The 23,688-nt window shown below is 45.0% G+C and overlaps 1 protein-coding gene across 2 annotated transcripts; it reads right to left on the bottom strand.

The window, feature by feature from the left end:
• Positions 1–826: 826 nt before the first annotated feature.
• Positions 827–19,807, bottom strand: Nsfl1c (NSFL1 cofactor). 2 transcript variants are annotated; one of them, XM_021192175.1, is made up of 10 exons: positions 19,585–19,807; positions 17,343–17,440; positions 11,471–11,545; positions 9,820–9,825; positions 9,097–9,262; positions 8,121–8,213; positions 7,223–7,332; positions 6,286–6,423; positions 2,447–2,611; positions 827–1,233 (listed from the first exon to the last, which is right to left on the bottom strand). In XM_021192175.1, the coding sequence occupies exons 1-10, from the start codon at positions 19,687–19,689 to the stop codon at positions 1,071–1,073; spliced, it is 1,119 nt and encodes a 372-aa protein (XP_021047834.1). In that variant the 5' UTR covers positions 19,690–19,807; the 3' UTR covers positions 827–1,070. The 2 variants fall into 2 exon arrangements, with proteins under 2 accessions (XP_021047834.1, XP_021047835.1); XM_021192176.1 differs by lacking the exon at positions 9,820–9,825 and having other exon boundaries at positions 836–1,233.
• Between the last annotated feature and the right edge of the window lie 3,881 nt (positions 19,808–23,688).

Below are 23,688 nucleotides of genomic sequence, written 5' to 3'. Positions count from 1 at the left end.
TGTGAAGTGCAGAAATAGAGGTGCTGCCAACTTCCTTCCAAGCAACTCAATATGAAGGACAAACTCTATTGTCCTTGTTCTATTTTTTAATTACCAATTTTGTTTTTCCAGACCTTTGGTTCCGGTTACCTTCACATGCCAGAGACCATATTGCAGTAGACGTTACAGCCCCAGGAAAACACTGTTTTCTAAGACCCTGTTTAAGGATGCTTCTTGGTAGCTCATAGTATAACGATGGCTCCTGGCTCAGGGCAGGGCAGGAAGCAGTACAGTAAAGGAGGCAGAAGAGGTTCTATCCAAGGTCCCTACTATCCTCTTTATGCCTTCAACGATGGATGTCTTCACCAGGCTGGGATATGCCTGAAGCTGATGCAAGTCAAAGATCCGAAGGGCAGGGAACAAGTGTAAAACAGAACTTGTGTCCCAAAGCTACATGTTAATTACACATACTCAAATAAAATTTGCTTCTCCTAAGACTCTTGTGACCACCACCACTACAGTTAAAGGCACTCAAGATACATAGACGTTCATTCCCATACGTGTATCTGCTGCTAGCATTAGTGACATTTTCTGCTTTTTTCCTAGACAAAGACACCTACCTGAACCCACTAAGGTTGTCATGTGCCACATCCAATAGAAAAAAACCCCTCTATCCTAGGAGGAATCCTCCACACAACCACCTGCGGCAGGAGGAACACAGCAGATGATCATGTGTGCCACAGTGACTTTTATGCAGAGGATGAAAGCAAAGTCCCCTTACCATGCCCAAAGATAAGATTTTCTAGCAATCAATTACAGCTCCAGTGGGAATTTCTATACAACAGAATTGGTAGTATTTCTTCAAATTTTTGTGTTTTTTATTTTTTTTCTTTAAAGTCCATTGATCATCACAAAAACCCAGGAAATACAACTAAAGAGAAAACAAATGTCCAACTGAAGTCTAAGAATCCAGAGCTACGGACGAGACGTGGCACTGGAAGGGCTGGGTGTGTACAGGGTGGGAGGTAATCCCCACGGGCATGGCCGCAGTCATGGGAGACACCTAGGGAGGTGAGGCAGCAGCTGGGCGGTTATGTTAACCGCTGCACGATGACAGCGTTGAGAAGGTTGGCTTCCTTCAGGGTTTGGTTCTCATCAGCCAGCTCTTTGTTTGGGAAGGTAGTCATAAGGACAAAACTGGTGGCAGCCATAGCTGGCCGGGCATCCACGATGAAGAGCCGGATGTCGCTGATCCTGGAGGGGCAGGGTAAGTTGGAGGTGATGAATAGGGCCCTCTGCTGTTGCCCCCAACCCTGGCCTTTAGGAAGAGGAATACTTCTGAAGGCTCCTTCTCACCATGCCTGCTTCCCTGTGTCCCTTCTCTACAGAGTGGCCAAAGCTGTCACCTGCAATCAATCTCATTTCCTCCTCTGCCTAAAGCCCCCCACTCCTGGCAGGTACAAACTTCCTGAAGTCCCAAAGCCTGCTTTATTAAGCTCTCCTTTCTTGTCCTTATCTCTCTTCTCCTTTCTTCCTTCCACACTCAGCCTTCTTTCATTCTGTTCTACTTCGGGAATCTTCACAAAAGAAGGCTGTCTTCTATTGCTCCCATCTTGCCACAGAAGTGGTTGTAAGTATATACTTCTGGGACCATCTGACTATAGCCTATGCCTATAGACCATGAATCCCATGAATCTGTCAGAGGGGGCACTTCTCAACTGTATGCCAGCATCACCTTAGTCCTAGGAACCCTCCTCCAGGCACATTCTTGCACTTGGGAATGACAAGGATAGAGTCACTGGAAACAGAATTCTTCCTTATACCCTATCAACAGAAGTTTCTTTCTGCCACTATGTAGTAGTGGGTCATAGAGCCTGGACATACACGATGTAGCCTAGACCCCTCATCCACACTCAGACTGTCACTTGGACAGGGTTAACCAGTGAGGTGAGACTAAAGCAGTAACTGGTTGGTAAAATGGGTTACAACCCTGCAGAGGGAAGCACCAATATTAGAAACATTTGGTCAGCACTCAAAGATTGCCAACCTACTCAGTGGCCCACATCTGAGTCCTGGCTTAGCTAGCCCACTATGGATGAAATTTAGACATCCTCTTTGAGAGAAAGGAGCTGCCAAGTATCTTTACTGGTAATAGGCCCCTAGCACCTCTCCTGCTAGTAGCCTCTTCATTCTATGGTGCTTTAGTTTCCCTAAGTTTAAAACCAGAGACACTTCCTTTGAATAAGGAACCTGGTGGCTTAATCCTAATGATGAGGAATGAGACCTACAGATGAGACAGACCCAGCTACTTGTACATTAATCATCCCAACCCACTGCCTCCTCCAGGGAAGGCATGGATTGCCTGATGGTGTACATGAGGGAGAACAGCTGCCTGCTTCTCACAGATCTATCCTAGACTCTGGGTCCAGACACTGCTGGCAAAAGGTAGTCCAGATAGAGAAGGTACCTGTGGCTGTGGTTGAATTTCTGCACCAGCCTCCCGCCATCTGCAAGCCGGATTTGGATGTTTGTGGTAGGTTCTGCTTCATTGATTAAGATGGACGAGCTAGCTTTGGCTTCATTTTCTGCTTGCTGGGCTGGAGAGCTGGTGTTTAATACCTGGGGGGCCGTGCTGAGGAGAAAGAAGTACATCAGGGCAGTGTAGAAACAAGGTCCTCACAGAGGTACAAGGCAGAAAGCTCTGGGTTCTCACTGAGCAATGCTGTGTACCCAAACCTCTCTCAACCTAGGTGCCCTAGGTGACAGTCTAGAAAGAAGACAGCTTGCAGTTGTAGAGATGAGACTGTTGTGAGGCGTAGAACCCACAGTTCAGGATGGCCCAGCTCCAGTGACATGGCTAGAGGATGCATTCCAAATCTGTGACTGAGGCAGCCTTGGCAAAACTGCAAGTGTCTAGTTGTGTTATGTTCTTCAGGCAGGCACCCTCTAGTGCAGTGGATCTTAGCCTTTAATGCTGCAACCCTTTAATACAGTACCTCATGTTGTAGTGACCCGAAACCACATTATTCTTGTTACTACTTTATAACTGTAATTTTGCTACTGGTATGAACTGTAAAATATCTGTTTTTCAATGACCTTAAGTGACTTCTGTACATGGGCTGTTTGACAACCCCTCCCCTAGACACAAAGGGGTCACAACCCACAGGCTGAGAATTGCTGCTCTACTATGAACTCACACGTGCATTTATTTTATATGTGCCAACTATGGTGTGGTGAAGGATTCCTAAAGGTCAGCTATGAGCCTGGTAGTGTAGTGATTAGTCACACAATGACCAGGATGGAGCTTCTGCCAGTTATTTGTGCTCATTTTTTTTTTTTCCCGAGACAGGGTTTCTCTGGGTAGCCTTGGATGTCCTTGAACTCAGAAATCTGCCTGCCTCTGCCTCCCGAGTGGTGGGATTACAAGTATGTACTAACTACCATGTCCAACTTTCAGTCCAAGAAATGAACTTCCTCTTCTGTGAAGAGATAGGGGCTGAGAGAATTAAAAGTGAGCCCAAAGAGTACCAACCATACTCCTGTGAGAAGCTGCCTTTATGTCAGATTCCTGGCCTGTAAGACCCAAGCCTGGGACAGTGGCAAGTATTATGCTACTTGTCCTTTCCAGAGGTCCTGAGTTCAATTTCTGGCAACCACATGGTGGCTCACAACCATCTGTAATGAGATCTGGTGCCCTCTTCTGGTGTGTCTGAAGACAGCTACAGTTGAGTACTGGTTCAAGGCTAGCTTGTGCTGCAAAGTCAGACCTAGCTTTAAAAACTAAAACAAGACCTTGAAAAGGACTTGGGGTTGAGGTGAGAGTCATGCTTTTGATCTTCTTCACAATGTAGCCATACTGAATAAATCTTTTTCTGTGTTCCATTGTTTAAAAAAAAATTGAGGAAACTGAGGCACAATGAAGTAAAGTTCTCAGGCACTGATCTGAGGTGGAGGACCCAGGAAATAATCCTAGCATCTGGGTCTAGCATGTGCGCTTAAAACAGAGCCAGGCCTTGGAGTTACAGATCCAGGCAGAACTCGGGAACCTGAACCTAAGACTCACTTTCCTCAATTAAACAAAACAAAAAACTAGACTTGATGGGTTTGAGAGAGTGAACCAGAATGACAGAAGATGAAGCTGGGTAGGTAAGCAGGGTTAGAATTGGGAGAGGTAAAGTGAATATGGTCAAAATACACTGAATGAAATTCTCAAAGATTTAATAAAAATTGTTTAAGAAAAAAAAAAAAAGAGTAAACAGCCAGGCATGGTATCTTATGACTCAGGAGTTTGAGGATCTCAATAAGACAGACAGACAAACAAACAAACAAACAAACATTTCCCAGAAAAGTTGAGAAAGTAGCTCAAAGGACAGTTGCACTTGGCATATACTAGAGGTACCAAACCTGTCCAAAGTTATCTAGGATTCCTATAGTGGTGACAGTAAGAACAGAGACTAGAGCCTAGTCTGGCACTGGTCAGTACTTTGGCCCTAGGGAAAGGCCTGACTCTCCAAGCTATGGTTCTTTTTTTGTTTTTTGTTTTTTTCAGAGACAGGGTTTCTCTGTGTAGCACTGGCTGCCCTGGAACTCACTCTGTAGACCAGGCTGGCCTTGAACTCAGAAATCCACCTGCCTCTGCTTCCCAAGTGCTGGGATTAAAGGTGTGCGCCACCACGCCCGGTGCTATGGTTCTTATGTGTAGACTGGGGACCAAAGTTAGGTTAAAGTCACTAAGTATGAGCTGGTCTACAGAGTGAGTCCCAGGACAGCCAGGGCTACACAGAAAAACCCTGTCTCGGAAAACCAAAAAAAAAAGTCACTAAGTATAGAAATTCTTAATACAGCACACAGCAAACAGCAGAAAAGGTTGTCAGAATTTTGGACTAAAATCATTTAAGAGACATTAGGTTCTAAATGTTCTTTCAGAAAAGACAGAAGAAAGGCAAACACTCTGCCACTGAGCTTCATTAGTTAAGAACAACATGCTTGGAGAACATTAGTTCCCAACCACTCCACATAACTCTGTAGGCCAGCTATGTTCCTAGCTAGCCTAGTCCTCCCGAGACCTGCTTCCACCTAAGCCACTGCTCTCCAGAAGAGCTGGCCACCTACACAACAGGAATGGAATCTCACCCACAGGCAGGGAAGGCAAGCATTAACCTCTATAACCAGAGGCTTTTCTTTGGTGTCTCCCTGAAAATGCAATGGAACTGAAGCCTCTCTCATGTGCAAAGCCTCCGTTATGCAGCCGCCCATTGCCTTCACAATGGAATGAACTGGTGCTAAGGTAGTTTCTTCAACAATCCCCAATACTAGAACTCAGTGCCAGCCCTCACAAAACCACCACTGTAGAAGGCCCGGGAGCAGCAAACCTCCCCACTCATCTCCAGCAGCACCCTAGACATTCCTACTGTTTACACTTCAAACTGAAATACGTGCAGTCTTTATCCAACTGTCAGGTAAGCTGCTCAAATGAACGGATGTGAAGCCTAAACCTACTACAGATATTCAATACAACTCAAGAATTTTGTCAGTGTTTTTAAAGTAAATGACCCATTCACTATATAAAAGTTTTTTTATATATAACTTGAAAAACAAACCCCCCAAATCTCAGGTTTGTTTTATATTTAAGATAAACCTGAAAAATAAAATTAAGATTTTAGCTCTTAATTATTTTGGATGACAAAGTGATAATGAACCTAGGTGTGATGGGTGTACATGCTTCTAACCCTAGCACTTTGAGGCAGGAGGATACTGAGATAGAGGCCAGCTGTAGGCAACAGAACCCCAGTCTTGACTGGGCTACACACTAAAAAGCCTTTTCCCTAAAGGAGCAGTAGCCTTTCCAAGGGCTATGATGTCCTTGTGCAGCACTCCTGGGAGACTGTGCGGATAGGAAGTTGAAAATTTCTTAATCCCAGCATGCTTAGTGTGGGCTTACAGCATCCAGGAACTCCAACACTCAGGATTCTGAGTCAAAGCAGCAGCTATGCTCCATTCACAGCTCATGCCAGGCAGTTCCACATGCACTGGCTCCTTTATTCCTTCCAACAGAACCCTGAGGGCAAGGACTCTTAGCAACCCTACTTTACAGCTGAGGAAATGGAGGCTGTGCAGTCTAAGATCACACAGCTGTAAAGGAAAGACAAGCAGAGACTTAACTCAGGTCTGCAGACTCCAGAACCCATACTCTCTCTCCCCTGAAACAAAACTCAGCTACTGTGCAACTACTCTCACTGAGATCCTCACAGTGAGAACACAGGATTGGCTGATGGGACTGATAGTCCAACTGACACTGCTGCTCACCTGCCCAGTTTCTGGCCCTCGCCAGTGAAGGCTTTGAAAGCTCCCTTGGGCTTCACAAAGTCCTCATCCCGATGATCCTCCATATCCAGGTTCACCTGCCCACCGTGAGCTAACCTCCGAAGCTCTGCAGGAACCTCCCTAAGGAAAAAGGCAATGGTGGGGTTTACTGTGAGATAGATGGAAACCTGGTTAAATTGTTATTGTCAATTTGATACCCTCTGTAGTCATCCAGGAAGAGAGAACCTCAATTGAAGAACTGTTTTCCCCAGAATGGCTTGTGGCCATCTAAGAGACTGTATTCACTGACAAGTGCTGTAGGAAGGCCAAACCCACTGAGGACGACACTGTCTAGACAGGTGAATCTAGTTATGTAAGAAAGCCAGCAGAGCAGGAGTCAGTGAGTAACAATCAAGCAGCTTGTTACAAACCCCATTCTCCTTCAGTTGCTTTCATTATGTTTAATCACAGCAAAAGAAAGCAAACTAGAACAGTGCACAAGGTGAGACCAAACCTCTCAATCCCTTTGCTTTCCCAAGCACTTCTTCCTCTTTGTCTCTCCATCTCTCCCTTTCTCTATCCCTGAGGGATTTTCATGAGGAGAGGAAATGGGGAGAAGATGAAGGAAATCCCATCTCCCGAAGCCACCACAGCACCTTTCACCCCAACAGCCTGAGAGGAGTGGGACTCTCAGTCACCAGGGTCTGGTTATGGATGTGCTACCTGTCTGTCCCCACCTTCTCAGTCACAGCACGGCCTGCTTATCTGGCTACTTAGCTATGCCTCAGGGAAAACAGCAAAAAATGGACAAGGTTTTTGGAGCGATCTGTGAATCTTTATGTCAACTGTGCTAAATCTGTTTTAATAACTTTACTTTCCTTCCTTTCCCACCTGACAGCTCATTCACTAAAGTGAGGCTAACATGGGCTTTTCTGCTTACCCTCTACGGATAGACTCCAGAAACTGGGCATTGGATGGGTCTTGGTAGCTTCTAAGGTCACCATTGTCTAGGCTGAATCCAGTTTTCCAAAGCTTTAGCACTACATGAACCTGTGACAACAGAAGGTAATAAGCAGGTAGTTACAATGACAGGAACCTTGAAAATGCAACTGAACCTATAAATGAGTGGGTTTTCACTATTTTACCATGTTACTACATGTTACCATGTTACATCAACAATCAGACAAATACACACATGACAAGGGATATCAACCAAGTACATAAGCAACAACCTAAACTAGGGACATGCTATTTCACAGGTTAGGAGAAGTGGGCATTGTTCTAAGGAGAGTTTGCTATTGAGGTGACTATATAGAGATGACTCAATCCCAGCTGTGGCTCCCTATTTTGCAGTTACTAAAAATGATTTCTGGAGCTGGAGAGATGACTCGGTGGTCAAGAGCATGTAGTGCTCTGACAGGACCCAGCTTTGGTTCCTAGTTCCTAGCACTCATGCCAAGTGGCTCCCAACTATCTTTAACTCTCATTCCTGAAAATCTAAACACCCTCTTCTGGCCTCTGTACTCATGTGCATATCCCCTACCCCCTTCACATAAAAAAGAAAGAAATTTCAAGAACGTATATACAATTTGTCAACTTTCTATACACACTTCCCACAAAATACCAGGGAACCTCCCCCCTCCCCAAACACACACATTGCCCCCTTGTGTGTGATCCTGGCCCTCTATCCACCAAGTGAAAACTGTCTCATTTTTATCTAAGTCCCTGTTGAGACCAGGCTTGTCTTTTAGAGGCTGCTCGTTCACACATGTAACCAGTCCTTTTTGAAATGGGCACAATGAACAGTCCACAAGCATCTCTAAGGAAGGCACACTCACATCCTGGCCTGAATGCCGCCTCCTTTCTCCTGCCACATAGGCAGACTCTTCCTCTGGTGCTGCTCCAAGGCGGTAGCCCCCTCCTGCAAATGGCTATAAAGGACAAGTTCATAAACACTTGGTGGTAGAATTACTCAGGCACAAAGACATATACAGGATGAGGCAGAAAAGCAACATTCTGATCAAGTTTGTTAACTCCTGATAGCAAGCCAACTGTCACAGAGGCAGGGTAAGGGGTGAAAGCTGGAACACCCAGCTAACGGGAAGAGCTACTATTCTCAGTATAAACTCAGTAATAATGGCTATGCAGGAATATGGGTATAGGACAGCAACAATGACTTTTTGACTTTCCTAAGGACAGAAATCTTTACATAAAAACTGGTGATGAAGCTGGGCATGATGGAGCACAGCTTTAACCCCACCACTTGGGAGGCAGAGGCAGGCATCTCTGTGAGCTTGAGGGAACAAGCATGGTCTACAGAGAGAATTCCAAAAATAGACAGGACTACACAGAAAAATCTTGTTTTGAAAAAACAAAAACCAACCAAACAAACCCCCCCAAAAATCCTCCCTCAGGAGAGGCCGTTGGTCTTGCAAAGATTATATGCCCCAGTACAGGGGAATGCCAGGGCCAGGAAGTGGGAGTGGGTGGGTTGGGGAGCAGAGCGGGGGAGTGTATAGGGGACTTTCAGGATAGTATTTGAAATGTAAATGAAGACAATATCTAATAGAAAAATTTCCTCCCTCCAACCCAGTAATGAATTTAATTACAGTGAAATAAAGGAAAACACTAAGCTGCCCAAATTGGATAGGTAGGTTTCTGAGCTCTGATCTAGCACAGACACACTAGTCTTCTACACAGAAGAACAAATAGTCAAGTGAAGAAACAAAGAAACCAATCTCTGCTAGAGAGAAGCAGGCTTCCCTCTCCACTGTGGAACTCAATTCTTTTGGCTACAACAATCCTTATGCTCACTCTCGGTTTACTGGTCTCTCCAGGGCTCTTGGTCACTCGTTCCACAGCTACAGCCCCATGCTCTTTGGCACCCTTAAACAGATCATCCACCAGCTCGTTGGGACTTTTCTTCCGGGGAGGACCAACAATCTGCTGTCCACTTCTCTCTGAGCCCCCAGCATAAAACCTGTGTGTGAAATGCCAAACATACCAAAAATAAACAGAAGATGTACCAGGTTCTGGGTGCACTGAAGCAAAGGGTATATTGTCTTTAAGAAACTTATTGACTAGCTAGGAAAACACATAAGGGTGCAGGCAGATATGATGCAAAGGGAGCAGCCATCAAGTCAGTGAGGGTCTCAGGGACAATGGTGGTGGCAACATGGAGATGGGGAGACAGGGACAACAACCAAGGCTGCCAAGATATCTCCTGGGATCTCTTGAGGATGAGGTTATCAGGTAAAGAGATGGGGGAAAAACATTCCAGGCATGCACAACAACACATTAATGCAGGAGAATTTCAGCAGGAACCATCCTTCTGCAAGCCTCTTTCCAGGAGGAGGCAACTGTGGTCCTAGTCAGAAGCAGCTAACTCTAAGAGTTTTGGATTAATGTTGGTGGTTAGTACAAGCAGCTAGGATCCAGTCCTGGCTCTGCAATTGTATGACCTGAATAGTAAGCCAGTGCACTGCTTTGCATACTTTGTTGCTTTAAAATGAAAGAAGGATTACATGCCCTACCTACCTGCTCCTTAAGTCAGGTCGAGGTTCAAATCAGCAGATGTATGCAAAAGAGCAAGCAGAGCAATGTACATGTGAGGCCGACTGACACCACACCATAACGCCCCCAAGACTCACTTCACCTGCCTTTCTTATGATGTACACTGGGAGCCTCAGGAGATGCACTAGAAGCAGGAAAGCTCCAATCTCAGAAATAAGCTCCAAGATACCTACATCAGGTACTCTAGTAGTCCAAGAACAGCTTGAGATTAAGCCAGCACTTTTTAAAATCTGGATCTAGGAAGGCATTGTCATATAGCTGCTTCCTCATCATTCTTAACAGGAGGCAACACTTAGGCCCTGGTTGAGAACGTTTCAGGTCTAAAGTAGCCAAGGAAGCTAAAGGGCTGTGAGACAGTGGAAGGTCACAATGGAAGCTGTGGCCAGGCTGGGAAAGATGGAGGTGGTACTTGGAAGCTAGGCTGGAGCTGTGATAATTAGTGCCTTCTACTTGAGGAGTATAGAACCTTAAAATTACCAATATCTACAAGTCTCCAGTATATTTAAAAGCAAAGTTCTGAGGTAGTATGAAGTACTATATGAACATGTGACTCCTCAGATTGCCACAGAGAAGTCACTACATTTCTACAATGGCTATCTTCTCATCTCCCTGAGGAATGCTTGAAAGACCAAAGCAGACCCATGAAGAATAAACACCTGAGAAATGAGGCTATAGCCAGATTATTCTTGTTCAATCCACGTAAATACAGTCTGCCTGGGCTGAAAAGTCTTAGTTGAGGGAACTTTAAGTCTTGGTTTAATAACTGGGAGTCAGTGAGTAACAGCCTTAAAAGTATTATGTTCTTGACCTGGTGTTTCTGTTAGAGAAATTACTGTAAGGAAGTAATTCAAAAGTGGTCAAAGATTAACAAACGGTGTTCACAGAATTGACATTTACAGTAGTATAGACACAGACTCATCAAAACTATGGGACATATGGGCTAGCAAAGTCATGGAAAACAGGAATTTCAGTGTCAGCAGGGAAGTATCTAAGACCTTGCTAAATCCAACACATGAAACTAATCATCTTCACCATATTTAATCAGAACAAGGACTGCAGAGAAACAACAAAATATTAACGGTAATGATCAAAGAATAAGCGCTATACTTTCATTCTGTAAGTCTCATTTTCTACAATGAAACAATAATTCTATTACAAGATTCCTAAAAGTAAAAACAGTATGATGGTGTTGGGAGGATACACATTTACCACCCTATTATTCTACTTATTGTGTAATTTAATTATATGGATAAGAACATACCACAAGAAGATACTTGGGTATTTTTGTGTTGTGGTATTATGGGTAACTTGGTAACTTTCTCATTCTTAGAAGTTTTGCTTCCCTCTTTATAATATTGTTCTACAAATACCTCCCTGTAACAACAATTAGAGAGAGAAATAAAAAAAGCCCCAGTACATGACAAAGTGGGGACAGGGTGCAGCAATGAGATGGGAGTTACTGCTAACCCAGAGGCATAAACTGTTCTTAGGATATTATACCCCTATGCACAGCAGTGATGGTTGGCAATAGTGGACGTGTGTCTCACGCCTTGTCCCAGGTGATTTAAACACCACTGTGTACTTTGATAAATTGTGCTCCCTCTCAAAGCCTTACCTCTGTCCTTCCTCTTCCTCTTCCTCTTCATCTTGGTCATGAATGAGGTCTCTGAAGGATGTCACTCTATTATCACTGGAAATAGGAAGGAGCAAAAAATATTTCAGGAAGAGCTAAAGAAAGGCAACGCCTATATCAACTGGGGAGTTGGACACTGGAGTGAGATGCTGTGGTATGAAGACAACACAGATGAAAAGACTGACCTAAGTATAGATAACAAAGGACATGGCATTTGTCTGTTAAGGTCACACAGGACTGAGAGTAAATTAGCGAATGCTACTGTGAGGTAAAATGGAATCCAATTTAAGCTGTTCCGGAAATGGGGGAATGAGTTATTCATTATTTTTAAAGAAAACTACTGAGGGCTGGAGAGACTGCACAGTGGTTAAGAGCACTTGATGCTCTTGCAGAGGACCAAAGTTTGGATCCTAGCACACACATAGTAGCTCACGACTATCTGTAACTCCAGTTCTGGAGAATCCAGCACCCTCTTCTGACCTCTGTGGGCACCAGGCATGAACGCGGTGCACATACAAACACAAATAGGCAAAATACTCATACATATAAAATTAAAAAAAAAAAAAAATTTTTTACTACTGAATAGCTTTATTATTTAACTTTTAACATATAAAGCATTAACTAAATGTTGGAATTATAAAGGTAAAAATTAGACACTGGTCTTACAGGCTAGTGGCACAGATAAACAACTATCTACTATAATGATGCACAACAGGGCTGTAGCAGTATACATGACCTCATGAACACAAAGCCTCTTGTCTCCTGTGAGGGAAAGATTTCCTACAAAAAGACCCATTTGGACCATTACCAAGGAACCGGTGAACAGGAAACCAAGTGAAAAAAGGATGGTGGAGATAGGGGAAAGGGGAACTAATAGCATTATGGAAACACTTATGTGAATGCAGAGACAAGAGACTGACACACTAGAGAAAGGTCAAGGAGGCCTGCAGACTCAGCGTGTGGCTGGTAGGCAGCACAGAGCTCTCTGCCTGTTTCTACTGCAGGATAATTAAAAAAAAAAAAAAAGTCTCCTTAGATCTTTTATTTAGATTTAGATCCTCATGCCTCAGTCTCCAGGAACTCAGACTATAGACATGAAGCACTTCTGCTAAATCCTATTACTAATATTCGGGGGGGGGGGGTAGGGCGAGTCCCACAGGATGTAGAGGAGAGGTCAGGCTGGCCTTGAACTCAGAAATCTGCCTGCCTCTGCCTCCCAAGTGCTGGGATTAAAGGCATGCGCCACCACTGCCCGGCCCTCTGCAATTGTTTTCAATTGCCAATATTTTCCTTTGCTTGAACTAATCTCAGTAAACAAAGGTTTAAGGACCATGAGACATGCATTTCATTCATAAAGACAAAAAAGGAAGGGGGTCGTCTATGTTTATTTTTTGAGTAAAGTAGCTTTCCTACAATGTAGAATGGGAAGGGGGCAATTCGGGTTCATGAGTCCAGGCAGAGAGGGAACAGCTGTTTACTAGGAAGAAAGTGACAGCAATGTCTTAAAGATTTGTTTCAAGGGAGCAAGCAGAGGACAAGAGAAAGTCTGAGGTTTCATCTGTTGGAAACAAGAAGACAAAGCCACAGCAAATAAAATTCCTGCTTGAGTTAATTGGGAGTATCCTCTGGGTGTTCCTGGAGGGCCATAGGACAGAACAAAGGATCCCAGCAATGACATTTGCACTAATGCCTACAGAGGCAACTTCCACTCACTTCTCAGGTCTCTCTGAATGAAGGATAGGCTAGGACTGAGAATCCATGGGAAAGTTTGCTACTGCTCTGTCGTTAAACAGATTCATATATAATATACCTGCTTGAGCAAATAACGTATTCTCCACATGGGTTTTACCTTTCTCCCAAATGTATATACTGAAATCCAGTAGCACCCGACATACTCGGTGAGGGAGTAGATCATTCCCATACTAATTCTGTTCCATACTTTGGGATCTTAGACACTCTACTTAAATTCTCTTATCCTTTTGCTTGTAAATGGATATAAGGCCAATACCATGTATGCTGATATAAGTAGAGACCTTTGCATGCTGTGGTACACTCAGGAACTACTTTTCGGAAGTAATTCTAAAGTATGGTTGCTAGATCTAAAGCACCAAGAGCTCCTGAAGTGAAACCTCAGCACCACCTTAAATCTCTGGGCTTAGAACTCTGGAAGTGGTGTTCTGCACAGTCCCTGCTGAGGAGGGGAAGGAGCCTCAAGTCTGAGGACAACTGCTCTCAAGTAATGCTTTAGAGTCACCTTATGGCCCCAATGTGGATATTACTAATGTCAGAATCCTGTGTTTGGTCTTCATTTGGAGGCATTAAACTACCTCCTAGGGTACCTGAAGTAGCACAGAAGTCCCTTATACTTTCCGCTTTAAAGCTGGCCATCTTGGTTCTGTGGCAGCACCTTTCTGTGACCATGGGAATGCTTTGTCTATGTGCCAAGTCAGGAAGGAATAAGACATCATTTTGGCCATTCAGCATGTATGGTTAGGTCGAAGCACGGTGGTATATAACTATAATCTCAGTATTTAGGAGACTAAGGAAGAAGGATAACAAACTATTTTATGTGTAGCTAGACTGGGCTACATGTAAAGACCCTGTCTGGAAAAAGAAATGCAGTGATTGTTAGTAGTAGCCTATTGAACAATGCAGCTTTAGGGACGGAGATAATACAGGTCCTGAAACTTTAACAAGTACAGATTCTGGGAGGTGAAAGAGAGATTAAAAAAATAGAAACTGTCTATTGTCTGTTAGTAAGATTCAGCTAAGTGCTGGACAGAAAGGCGGCATGCAGTAGCTCTGACTTTACAGAGACAGCAGGCAGCAGGTGTGACTCAGCTTTTCTAAGACACTATATCTTGATCTGAGAATGGTGAATACACTCCCTACTTCCAAAGCTGCTGAAGGGTGTGTGAGAATACAGGTGAGGCTATCTATCTTCAACAGACAGATGGCTAGTGCAACAACAACTCTCCTACTTCTCATTTTATTAACATGAAAAGTTAAATTATCAGGAAAAGGGTTCAAGACAACATGAGAGAGACGTTACTTATAAACAGATTTAGATTTGCAACTGGAGTTCTGAAGAATAGGGCTGTGGTGTGCTGCTCAGCAGAGGAGCAAGGATGAAGGCAAACACGGGTGTGGGATGTGAACTGAGATTGACAGGCAGAAAAGAAGACAGCCACTAACTACAGCAATTTAGAGGACACCAACAAAGACAGAACCACACATCACAGAGATGGGCCATCAAAGGAACTAGTTTGGTTGGAACAAAGGATGTAAGAAAAGGAAAGGGGTTAAGATGAGAAAGACAGATTCAGGAAAGACTTTGGAGGACTTCTGAGCATCCATGAGAAGCAGAAGACAGGCTGGGCAGAAAGCTGAGCCTCAGCAAGCAGAACAGCTCTGACTTTTACCCTGCATTGCTGGCTTGTGTGATCTAGGGAAGAAGCCCAGCTCTTGTGTGTCTGCATCTGCACAATGGGAACAGTACAGTGTGCACCCACCAGGTGGATGACAAAGAAAAAGATGTTTATAAAGGCTTAATTCATGGGCTGGCACTAAGTGCTCAGTAATGATAATGATTTATATTGAGCTTAAGACTTCCTCCCACAGTAAATTATGCAAAATATGGACTGTAATATACTGTCTTGCTAGAAGATACCTGCCAAAGTACAGTTAAGCCTACGCCTACAGTGATCTAAGGACATTCTACTATCCCTTTCTGCAGACTCCTCCTGGAAGCTCCAGGGCTCCACACAAGTGCTCCATTCTAGAGTGACTGTTCTTACTCGGCATCAGAGACAACATGAAAAGTAGATGACAGGTGAACAGGGGTCAGTCAGCAGCAAGCTAAGTGTGCTGTAACAGCTAGGTCAAAGGCTGGAGAGCAGCTGCTCCCCTGACCACCACCAAATTCCTTGGGGGAGCTAGTACAGTTTAGTTTCTTCTGAGAAAATCCAGTCAGCATTTTCCTCCTAAACAAAGACAATGACAAACCACACCCCTTTCCTCCCCCCCCCTTCACTGAAGCCCACAGTCAAAGTTAGGGTTTAACCAAAACAATAAGACAAGGCTAAGAGGCCTCAACTCCTGTCCAGTCTTACATTCCTTTCATGTTTAATGCTAATGTTAAGCTGTAGCTCCTTGTTGCTTTACTTTTATTGTAAAACACACACAGATTCTCATTCATTCCACACACACACACACACACCCCTGCCTGTTGTGGAATGTGGCAGGGTACAGTGTCAGTAATAGTAGGAAACATATTATGCTCTAAGTACTACATAAAGTTGGTTTTTTGTTTTTGTTTGTTGTTTTTTTGAGACAGGGTGGCAGAGCTCTACCTCCTTCTGCCTATGCAGTGTTGGGATTAAAGGAAGTGTGCTCTGAGGTCTGGCTTTTTGTTTTTGAGTCAAGGTCTCTTTACATAGCTGGGGCTGTACTATATAGATCAAGCTGGCCTTGAACTCGCCTCCTTTCCAAGTGCTTGGGTTAAAAGTGTGTGCCACCATGCCTGGCTTGAGTTAATTCACTGACTCTGCTAAGTAGCAGACACTACAACAATCTCCATTTGACAGTGATGAAAACTGAAAAACTGAGATAAATACTCTGTTTCAAGTCATGAGTCTCTGAGCCTGAACCTGGGTAGTTAGCCTCCCTGGCTCTACACTAATAAACCCTTGATGCACTAAGGGTTATTCTGGACTGTAGGAGAGGAGAGGAGGGAACAAATGACTAGCATTAGAGGCTACATTTCAATTCCTCTTCCTTGGTACTTCTGACATGTCAATAACCCAAAGTGAGGTTGGATCACAAATTTGCCACCTTTGCCAGCAGCCCATACACTTACAACCCACCCCTCAGGCAATAACATTACAGTATCAGTACCTCACTGCAAATAATTGAAAGATCACTTTCCTGTGACCCTCCCCCCACCTTCTGTGGGAGGCAGGAAAAGACATGAAGGAACAATGAGATTTGGTGTTAATGTTTCTCAAAGGGATGAAATGTAGTTTAAAGCTCAGACCCTCTGAAAGAATTCACCACTTCATAGTAGAGAGACATTTTTTCTGCATTCTGGAGTTGAATTCAAACCCAGCAAAATTTTCTGACAAAATATACACTGGAGTAAGTGCAATTAGACTAAAAGTATGCAAAGTGTCTGGGAGTTCAGACACTTCTGTAGACAGGACCTGGAAAGACAACGTTCTCGTGAGCAAATCACAGCAGTGATTGGTGACTGAAGCCAAAGGTCTAGGGAAGGTGGTATAACACAAATGTTAGTTAACTTCCCTTGTCAACTTCAGAAGAGGTATCTATTTCCATGATCATTTTAATAGTGTGATAGGCTATTAACCTCATATCTACTACAGCACTCCTAGAATGAAAACTTCCAGAAATAAGACAGTGACTCCTCGAAGTTCATAAACACAGCCCTTAAAGATCTTAAGTAGGGGCTAGAGATATGGCTTGGCAATTAGGAGCATTAAATGTTCTCCCAGAAGCCCCAGTTCAAGTCCCAGTACCCACATGGTGGCCCACAATCATTTATTAACTCCAGTTTCAGGAAATCCAATGCCTTCCTCTGGCCCCCACAGTGCACAGACATACAGGTGGGCAGAACACCCACTCACATTCAAAACAAAAACAAGGAAGCAAACAAACAAACAAACAAAACCAAACCAAACCACAAAAAACCTTATAAGTTGACCTTTGAACCCCTCAGTTCTTTTTAGTAGATCCTCAAACCTCTTGGTTCATAATCTGGACCTGAACCTTCTGTCAAGTCAGAAAGGAAAGTCCCTTTCCTGGAAACATTCATGTAGCAACTGAAGTTGGTCCTTACCTAGGAGCTGTGCCTCTGGACACTGAACTTGGGGTTGCTTGTGAAATGGTCACAATGTCTTCATCCCCTCCATCCTCATAAAAGCTTGCAAGTGCAATCTAAAACACACAGAGAGAGAGAGAACTGTGGGACCTCCAGTCTTTCATCTGACACATATCTGACAATGGAACAAAAACATGAAGACAAAACTCACACTTTGGTTCCTATACCTGGAACCAAAGAAGATTAGATGGAAAGGCAATACACATGTTAGCCTGGAAGTGGAGATGGGGATATATTACTTCAGGGGGAAATCCACCCACCAAGGGCAACAAAGATACTAAATAAAGTTAATATGAAAAACATAAAGACCACCAACTATGTTATTTGTGCATCAAGTTGTCTGTACACTATATGTCAATTCATTTAATCCACTCAGAATTTTGTAATTAGTATTATTATTGTCTCACTTTATAGCTGGCACAAATGGACTGGAAAATGAAGACAGTTTCTGGAGGTAAGAAGTGGGATCAGCTTCCATCCCAGGCAGTATGCTCAGGCCCTCACTCTTATGTTCTAAGAGGCAGAAGAGTAAAGGGGCAGATGCTACATTTCCTTTCTTTGTGAAGCCCAGTTTCCTGTTTGAAATGGGGCTGCTGTTCCACCAAACCTATAACACTGAAGGAGGTAATCACTAAAATTAATGCAGTCACCTTAGCTTTACACATATGGAAGCCCTTTATATGAGTCCTTTGGTCATTTTTGACTGTCACCAACTCAACAAGAAGGCATTGGTTTATCACACATTCTCCACACAAAGAGATAAGACAGAACAATGAAGTCCCATAGAGATGAAGGAGGCACCTCCTGTCTAAAAGGTAATCATAGGAGGAAATGAGCTGTCATGGGACAATCAGTCTGAAGGTATTCTTCATGTAGTATAACCAGCTTCTGGGAAGTCATGTGCCATCTTAGGACATTTAGAGACCCTGCATTCAAGTCCTGGCACTGCTAGTCAGAGGTAAGAGCCTCAGTTCAGATGATCCACTGGGGCAGACGCTTTCTCTTCTGTATTTCTGTTCAGCAGAGGCTGCACAGCGCCTTTAAAAGCATCTGACCTCTTTCTGTTTGTTATGTTTTTTGAAAGAGGGACTATTTACTCCTGGAACTATGTAGACCAGGATGGTCTCGAACTCAGAGACCTGCCTCCAGAGTACTGAAAGAGTTAAAGGAATAAAGATCCCTAATGTTTGGGAAGCTATTTAAATGTTACAGTCAGTGGACATGGTTACATCAGAAAGCTCACACAGTGAGCACATTCGGTGTCCCTTTGAGGGTTCAATTCCTCATCCATAAGATAGGGTTTGTCTTTACCTGTTTAATTAGTAGTTAGTGAGTTCTTCAGCAAGTTACTTATCCTCCAAAGTCTCAGCTGCAAAATGTGAGACATGTAAATGAGACATTTTGTAATGCTGAACAGTGCCTGGCTTGTTGTAGGTACTCAAGAAATATTAGTCATCATCATCTACCTAAGATGTAGGCTGTCCAAGGACATTTATGCAATCAGTTCTTTCTAACATTACTGTGTTTCTGAGCACTAAGAGATGGGCATTGCTCTAGGGATCAGAAGTGTGCAAAATTTCATGCCTGGTGGGGCTCTGTCTTCTAAATTAGTGACTATTGCTACATGCCAGTGAACAAGCCAGTAAGTCCTAAGAAATTCCCATTTTACAGTGAACTACGAAATGTGCAGAAACCCCAAACCTGCGCCACAATCCCACAGGTAGTTTCCCCCTGCAATTAGGCAAGAGTGGGGCGTGGGCTGATGCCCTGCAGGGTTTCCCCCCACCAGCACAGCATCGTTGCAGAAGCGGAATCGGAAGGCCACCGCGACCTCTGTGGGGCTCCATCTGGAAGCCGGGCACGCGAATCCACCCGGCCACCCGCAGGCGCTCGCCGCGGCAGCCACGCCCCCAGGCGACGACTCCACGCGGACTGCGGCAGCGCCCCAAGTCTCGCCACCACTGCGAGCCCGCAGGAAAACGGAGGCCCTGCAAAGCAGGCTGGGGCCCGCCCGCGTCCGTGAACTTCCAAGCCAGGCCGGCGACGCGTGGCAAGCGACCCCAGACACCGTGAGGCCTGGGCCAGGCAGGGCCCAGCCCCGCAGGGATGACTGTGCGCTTCGGCCGCGTAGGGATCGCAGAGCCGACGCCTCACTCCGCATCCCCCAGCCCGCCCGACGCGGCCCGCCTCGCGGCGCTACCTGCAGGTCCCAGCCAGCCGACTCCAGGAAGAAACGGGCCCGGTCCTCCTCAACGCCAGTCACCGCCACGAACTCCCTCAACGCGTCCTGCCGCTCCGTCGCCATCTTCGCCCCGTGCACTTCCCAAAACGCTCCGGCGGACACTGCAACAGCCCCAACCCCAGGTCTGCGTTCCGCCCGCCGTTCTACGGCGTCCAGCGGCTGGGCGCCTGCCCGTAGGCTCCGCCCAGTGCGGTGCCACAGGAAAAGCCCTCCGTGCGGGAAACCCAGCCGCCTCCCGCCCTCTGGTGGCCGCTATGCGAACCTCACCTTAATGGCTGAAATAGAAGGTCGATGGAAGTGAGTAGGGAGGAGCTGGTTTTCCCACAGGATGGAGTCCCGAAATCAGATCCTGCAAATTACTCATGGTCTCATCCCTTTATTTCGTTAATTATTTATTTGCACATTAATTTCCTTCTTGAAGCATTACGCTGTTTATGGCTTGATGCTCTTCCAAGGGCTGTGGAAATAACAGAGATAAAACCAAGTATCCTATCTTCTTGTTGCTTATGTTCTTTGACCCTAACAATTCTAACCCACGCTCACAGCATCTCCATGGTTTCCTATCTTACACTAGTACAAGTCTCACTTTCCACAGCATCTAGCAAATCACCATTGTATTGACACTGGCAGGCTGGCCCACGACAAGGAGACTCAGAGCAGAGGTAAGGTGGACATGTGTCACCTACAGAGAAAGTTTAGAGCTCTCTCTCCAACATTACTGCCCCAACATGCGAAAGTGGGGACAAGTGAAGCTGGGAGCCTGTTAAGTCCATCTATTTATCCCTCATTTTCAAGATTAAACTGTTACCATCCTACAATCTGCTAAGTTGGTGAGCATCGATTCATCAGCTCAGAACTTATTGAGTGTTCAGTGAGTTTCCCATTGGCTGATTGCATGCTTGTTTTCTCCTATACCTGACTCAGAGTAGCATTCACTGTGCGTGAAACCACTACTAATGAATGAGTGAGTGAGTGGATGAAATAACACATGGATCAGACAATGAGAATCTCACAGGAGTGGTCTATGCAAGAGCCCCCCTCGGTCTTTTTGTTCCACTCATACTATGAGAATGAAAAGCAGGAAGTAGCTCTGCCAGGGGCATCTCCAACTTCTGTGCCAGACTCAGGGCATGGCTGCAAACTCAACAGCATTGGATTGGTGCGGATACCATCCTTTGGTATAATTGCAGATCAATCCCACTGTAATGGGAAAATGCCCACAGAGGCCATTTGGAACCTAACACATTACAGAGAAGCACTAAGGAGACCCCTATCTGCTTTTGATGCTTGTTTGATTCATAGTCAGCCCTCCTGCCCAGCCTGACAGCCATCAAGAAGACTATAAGAATAATTGTGGGTGCAGGACATTAGGGCCTCCTTAGCCTGCTGAAGGTGCTGTATTCACATTATTATCTATTTCACCATACAATAAATCTCTGCTAAGTAGAGATTAGTACTCCCATTTTACAGGTAAAGACAGAAACCAGAGATTCAGTAGGACCATGCCTAATGAAAAGTACAACCTGGGCCTTGCCATCCCAGCTTTTCAGGTGACTGAGTCAGAAAGAGTGACCCTGCAGAGCACGTTTAAAGTCAGTCTGGGAAACAAAACTAAACCCGGTGAGAAAGTGAATCCATGCTAAAGGCAGAGGATGCAGCCCAGTGCCAGAGGCCTTGCCTGTCATGGGAGAGGCTGTAGCTTCAATCCCACTTTTAAACAAATGTCCTAGCCTAGAAGTTTGGAGAAAGACTGACCAAGCCTCTATCTTTGATGTCTCTTTACATACAGCATCATCCACAGCTCCACCTGTGGTCAAGTTCTGGTTTCAATTTAAAGCTGACTCTTTTGCCATTCAGGCATGAGGTGTACCTAGAACCTATAGCTTCCAGTTAGTTCGTTCCACACGTTCTTCCAAATATCCAGGGCATTTCACACAACAATACTCATGGCTTCCAGACTAACACACACACACACACACACACACACACACACACACACACACACACCATCACCAGAACAACAACATTACCCAGGATGACACACACACACATATCACCATCACCATCATCATCACCATTACCCATGGTGTCCAGGACCGTCTACTCCTCGAATAGCCCAGCTAAAGTGCACATTATCGTTTTCAGATTTCAAAACCCACACCATCCCTATTTCACTAGTCTTATTCAAGAAATTTGCACTTACTGGTTATTTGCTCCCCTGCTGGAAGGAGGCTTTGGGGATCACAGACAGAATGGTAGGGTTTGGTTTAAAAGTCTGCTTATCTCCCTTCTGGGAAAGTACAGGCAAGGGAGTCACTGAGTAGATTCTGTCAGCTGAGGGCAGGTGACTGCAAATGCTTCCATTGAAATAGTGTCAGGTCACCTGTTAAAGGCAGAAGGATATATCCTAAAGAATGATGGGGTGCTGGTTGGCAGTGGTGTGTATCTTTAATTCCAACATTTGGAAGGCAGAGACAAGTGGATCTCTGAGTCTGAGGCCACTCTGATCTGCAAAGTGAGTTCCAGGATAGTCAGGGATCTACAGAGAACCCCCCCCACACACAGCCACATGTAGGGTGGGCTCTGTGGCTGCCTGTAAAGAGTACCAGCTGGGAGCACTATACAAAAGTCACAGTCAGGCTTACAAAATAGAGGGGACCTAGTATGGAGCCTGAAGGGCAGAATTTCCAGCCCTTCCTCCTAACTCAGAAGACGTAACAAACATTGACATCAGTGGAGTGACAAATCCTAGTGTCATTTTATGTAATTCCCTCAGTCCCCTTGGGAAGAAGAAGCCACCAGCAGAGGGGGATGGAGGAGAGAGTTATAGCATCAGTTGTTGCAACAAGTGCCGGAGAGAAAGAAACAGTGTAAGGAGGCAAACTTTATCTTCACAGTTTTGGGGTCTATTTTGAAGAGTTGTATTCAGAGGGGCGTGCCTACCCAGAGATGCTGTACTTGGAATTAATAATGGTCACCAGGGCAACATCCATCCCAAGGTGTTGCCAGCTGTGGGGCACAGTTCATTCTGAAGTGCCACCTGCAGCGGGGTGTGCCTGCTCTGAGACTCTCCCGACAGTAGAACATTCCATCCTAAGGTTAGCCGCACATACTCCAGCTTTTTGTCACAGTGTCTCCTGTGTTTGGTATAGCCAGAGATAGCAGTGGAGAAGATATTTTTGCATTTGATGCCTGTCTCCTGGCCAGCAATGTTACCATGAGGACTACAGGAGGTCAAGGAATTTACAAGTTAACAAGTTGGAGCCACATTTTTAAATTTATTTCAACAAATTTGCTAGCTTTCACCCAGTTCTCAAACCTGAGCCCCACCACTCTCCCCGCCCCCATTTCAATATCACTTCCTGTGCAGCTCTGGCAGGAGATTCCCAGGCTCCCTTTTAGCACTGTGGCCTACCACGCGCGCGCGCGCGCACACACACACACACACACACACACACACACACACACACACACACACCTTCAATCTGGAAGCCTTGACTGCAGAGCTCTAGATCTGAACGAAGTCTAGAGATGTTGGTGACCAGACTTGAGCTAGATGAGGAAGAGGCAAGCAGTCGGAAGCTGCAGAGACCTAGAGAGAAAGGGCTCCATCCTAGATCCCATCTGTTTTGGGAGCCTGATGGCAACATTTGTATAATGCTTCCAGCTGGTGCTCCTCACAGGCAGCCACAGAGTCCAACCAGCAGGAGGATAGAGAGATACTGTGTATTTCAGAGAAGCAGCACACAGACCACTCAGCTTTAGACTGCAGAAGCTGAGCAGAGAAAGGATTTGTCCATGGTGCTGGGTCTGCCTCCAGGAGTGTTACAGGGCAGATGGAGATGGCCCTGAAGCCAAAAAGGCCCTGCTGTACTCAGCAAAGAACCCTCTGTCTATTTTGTTACCCCTTGTGAGGTTCACATAACTCCCTTGCATCCCTTACTTAGTTTTTTTTTTGGGGGGGCTATGTATTGTAGCATGATTGTCCTGTATTTTATGGCTAATGTCCACTTATAAGTGAGTACATACCATTCATGTATTTCTGGGTCTAGGTTACCTCAT

This window comes from Mus pahari, chromosome 3 (assembly GCF_900095145.1).
Source record: "Mus pahari chromosome 3, PAHARI_EIJ_v1.1, whole genome shotgun sequence".
In the NCBI taxonomy this organism is placed as follows: domain Eukaryota; kingdom Metazoa; phylum Chordata; class Mammalia; order Rodentia; family Muridae; genus Mus; species Mus pahari.
This window is presented reverse-complemented; position numbering and strand designations above follow the sequence as displayed.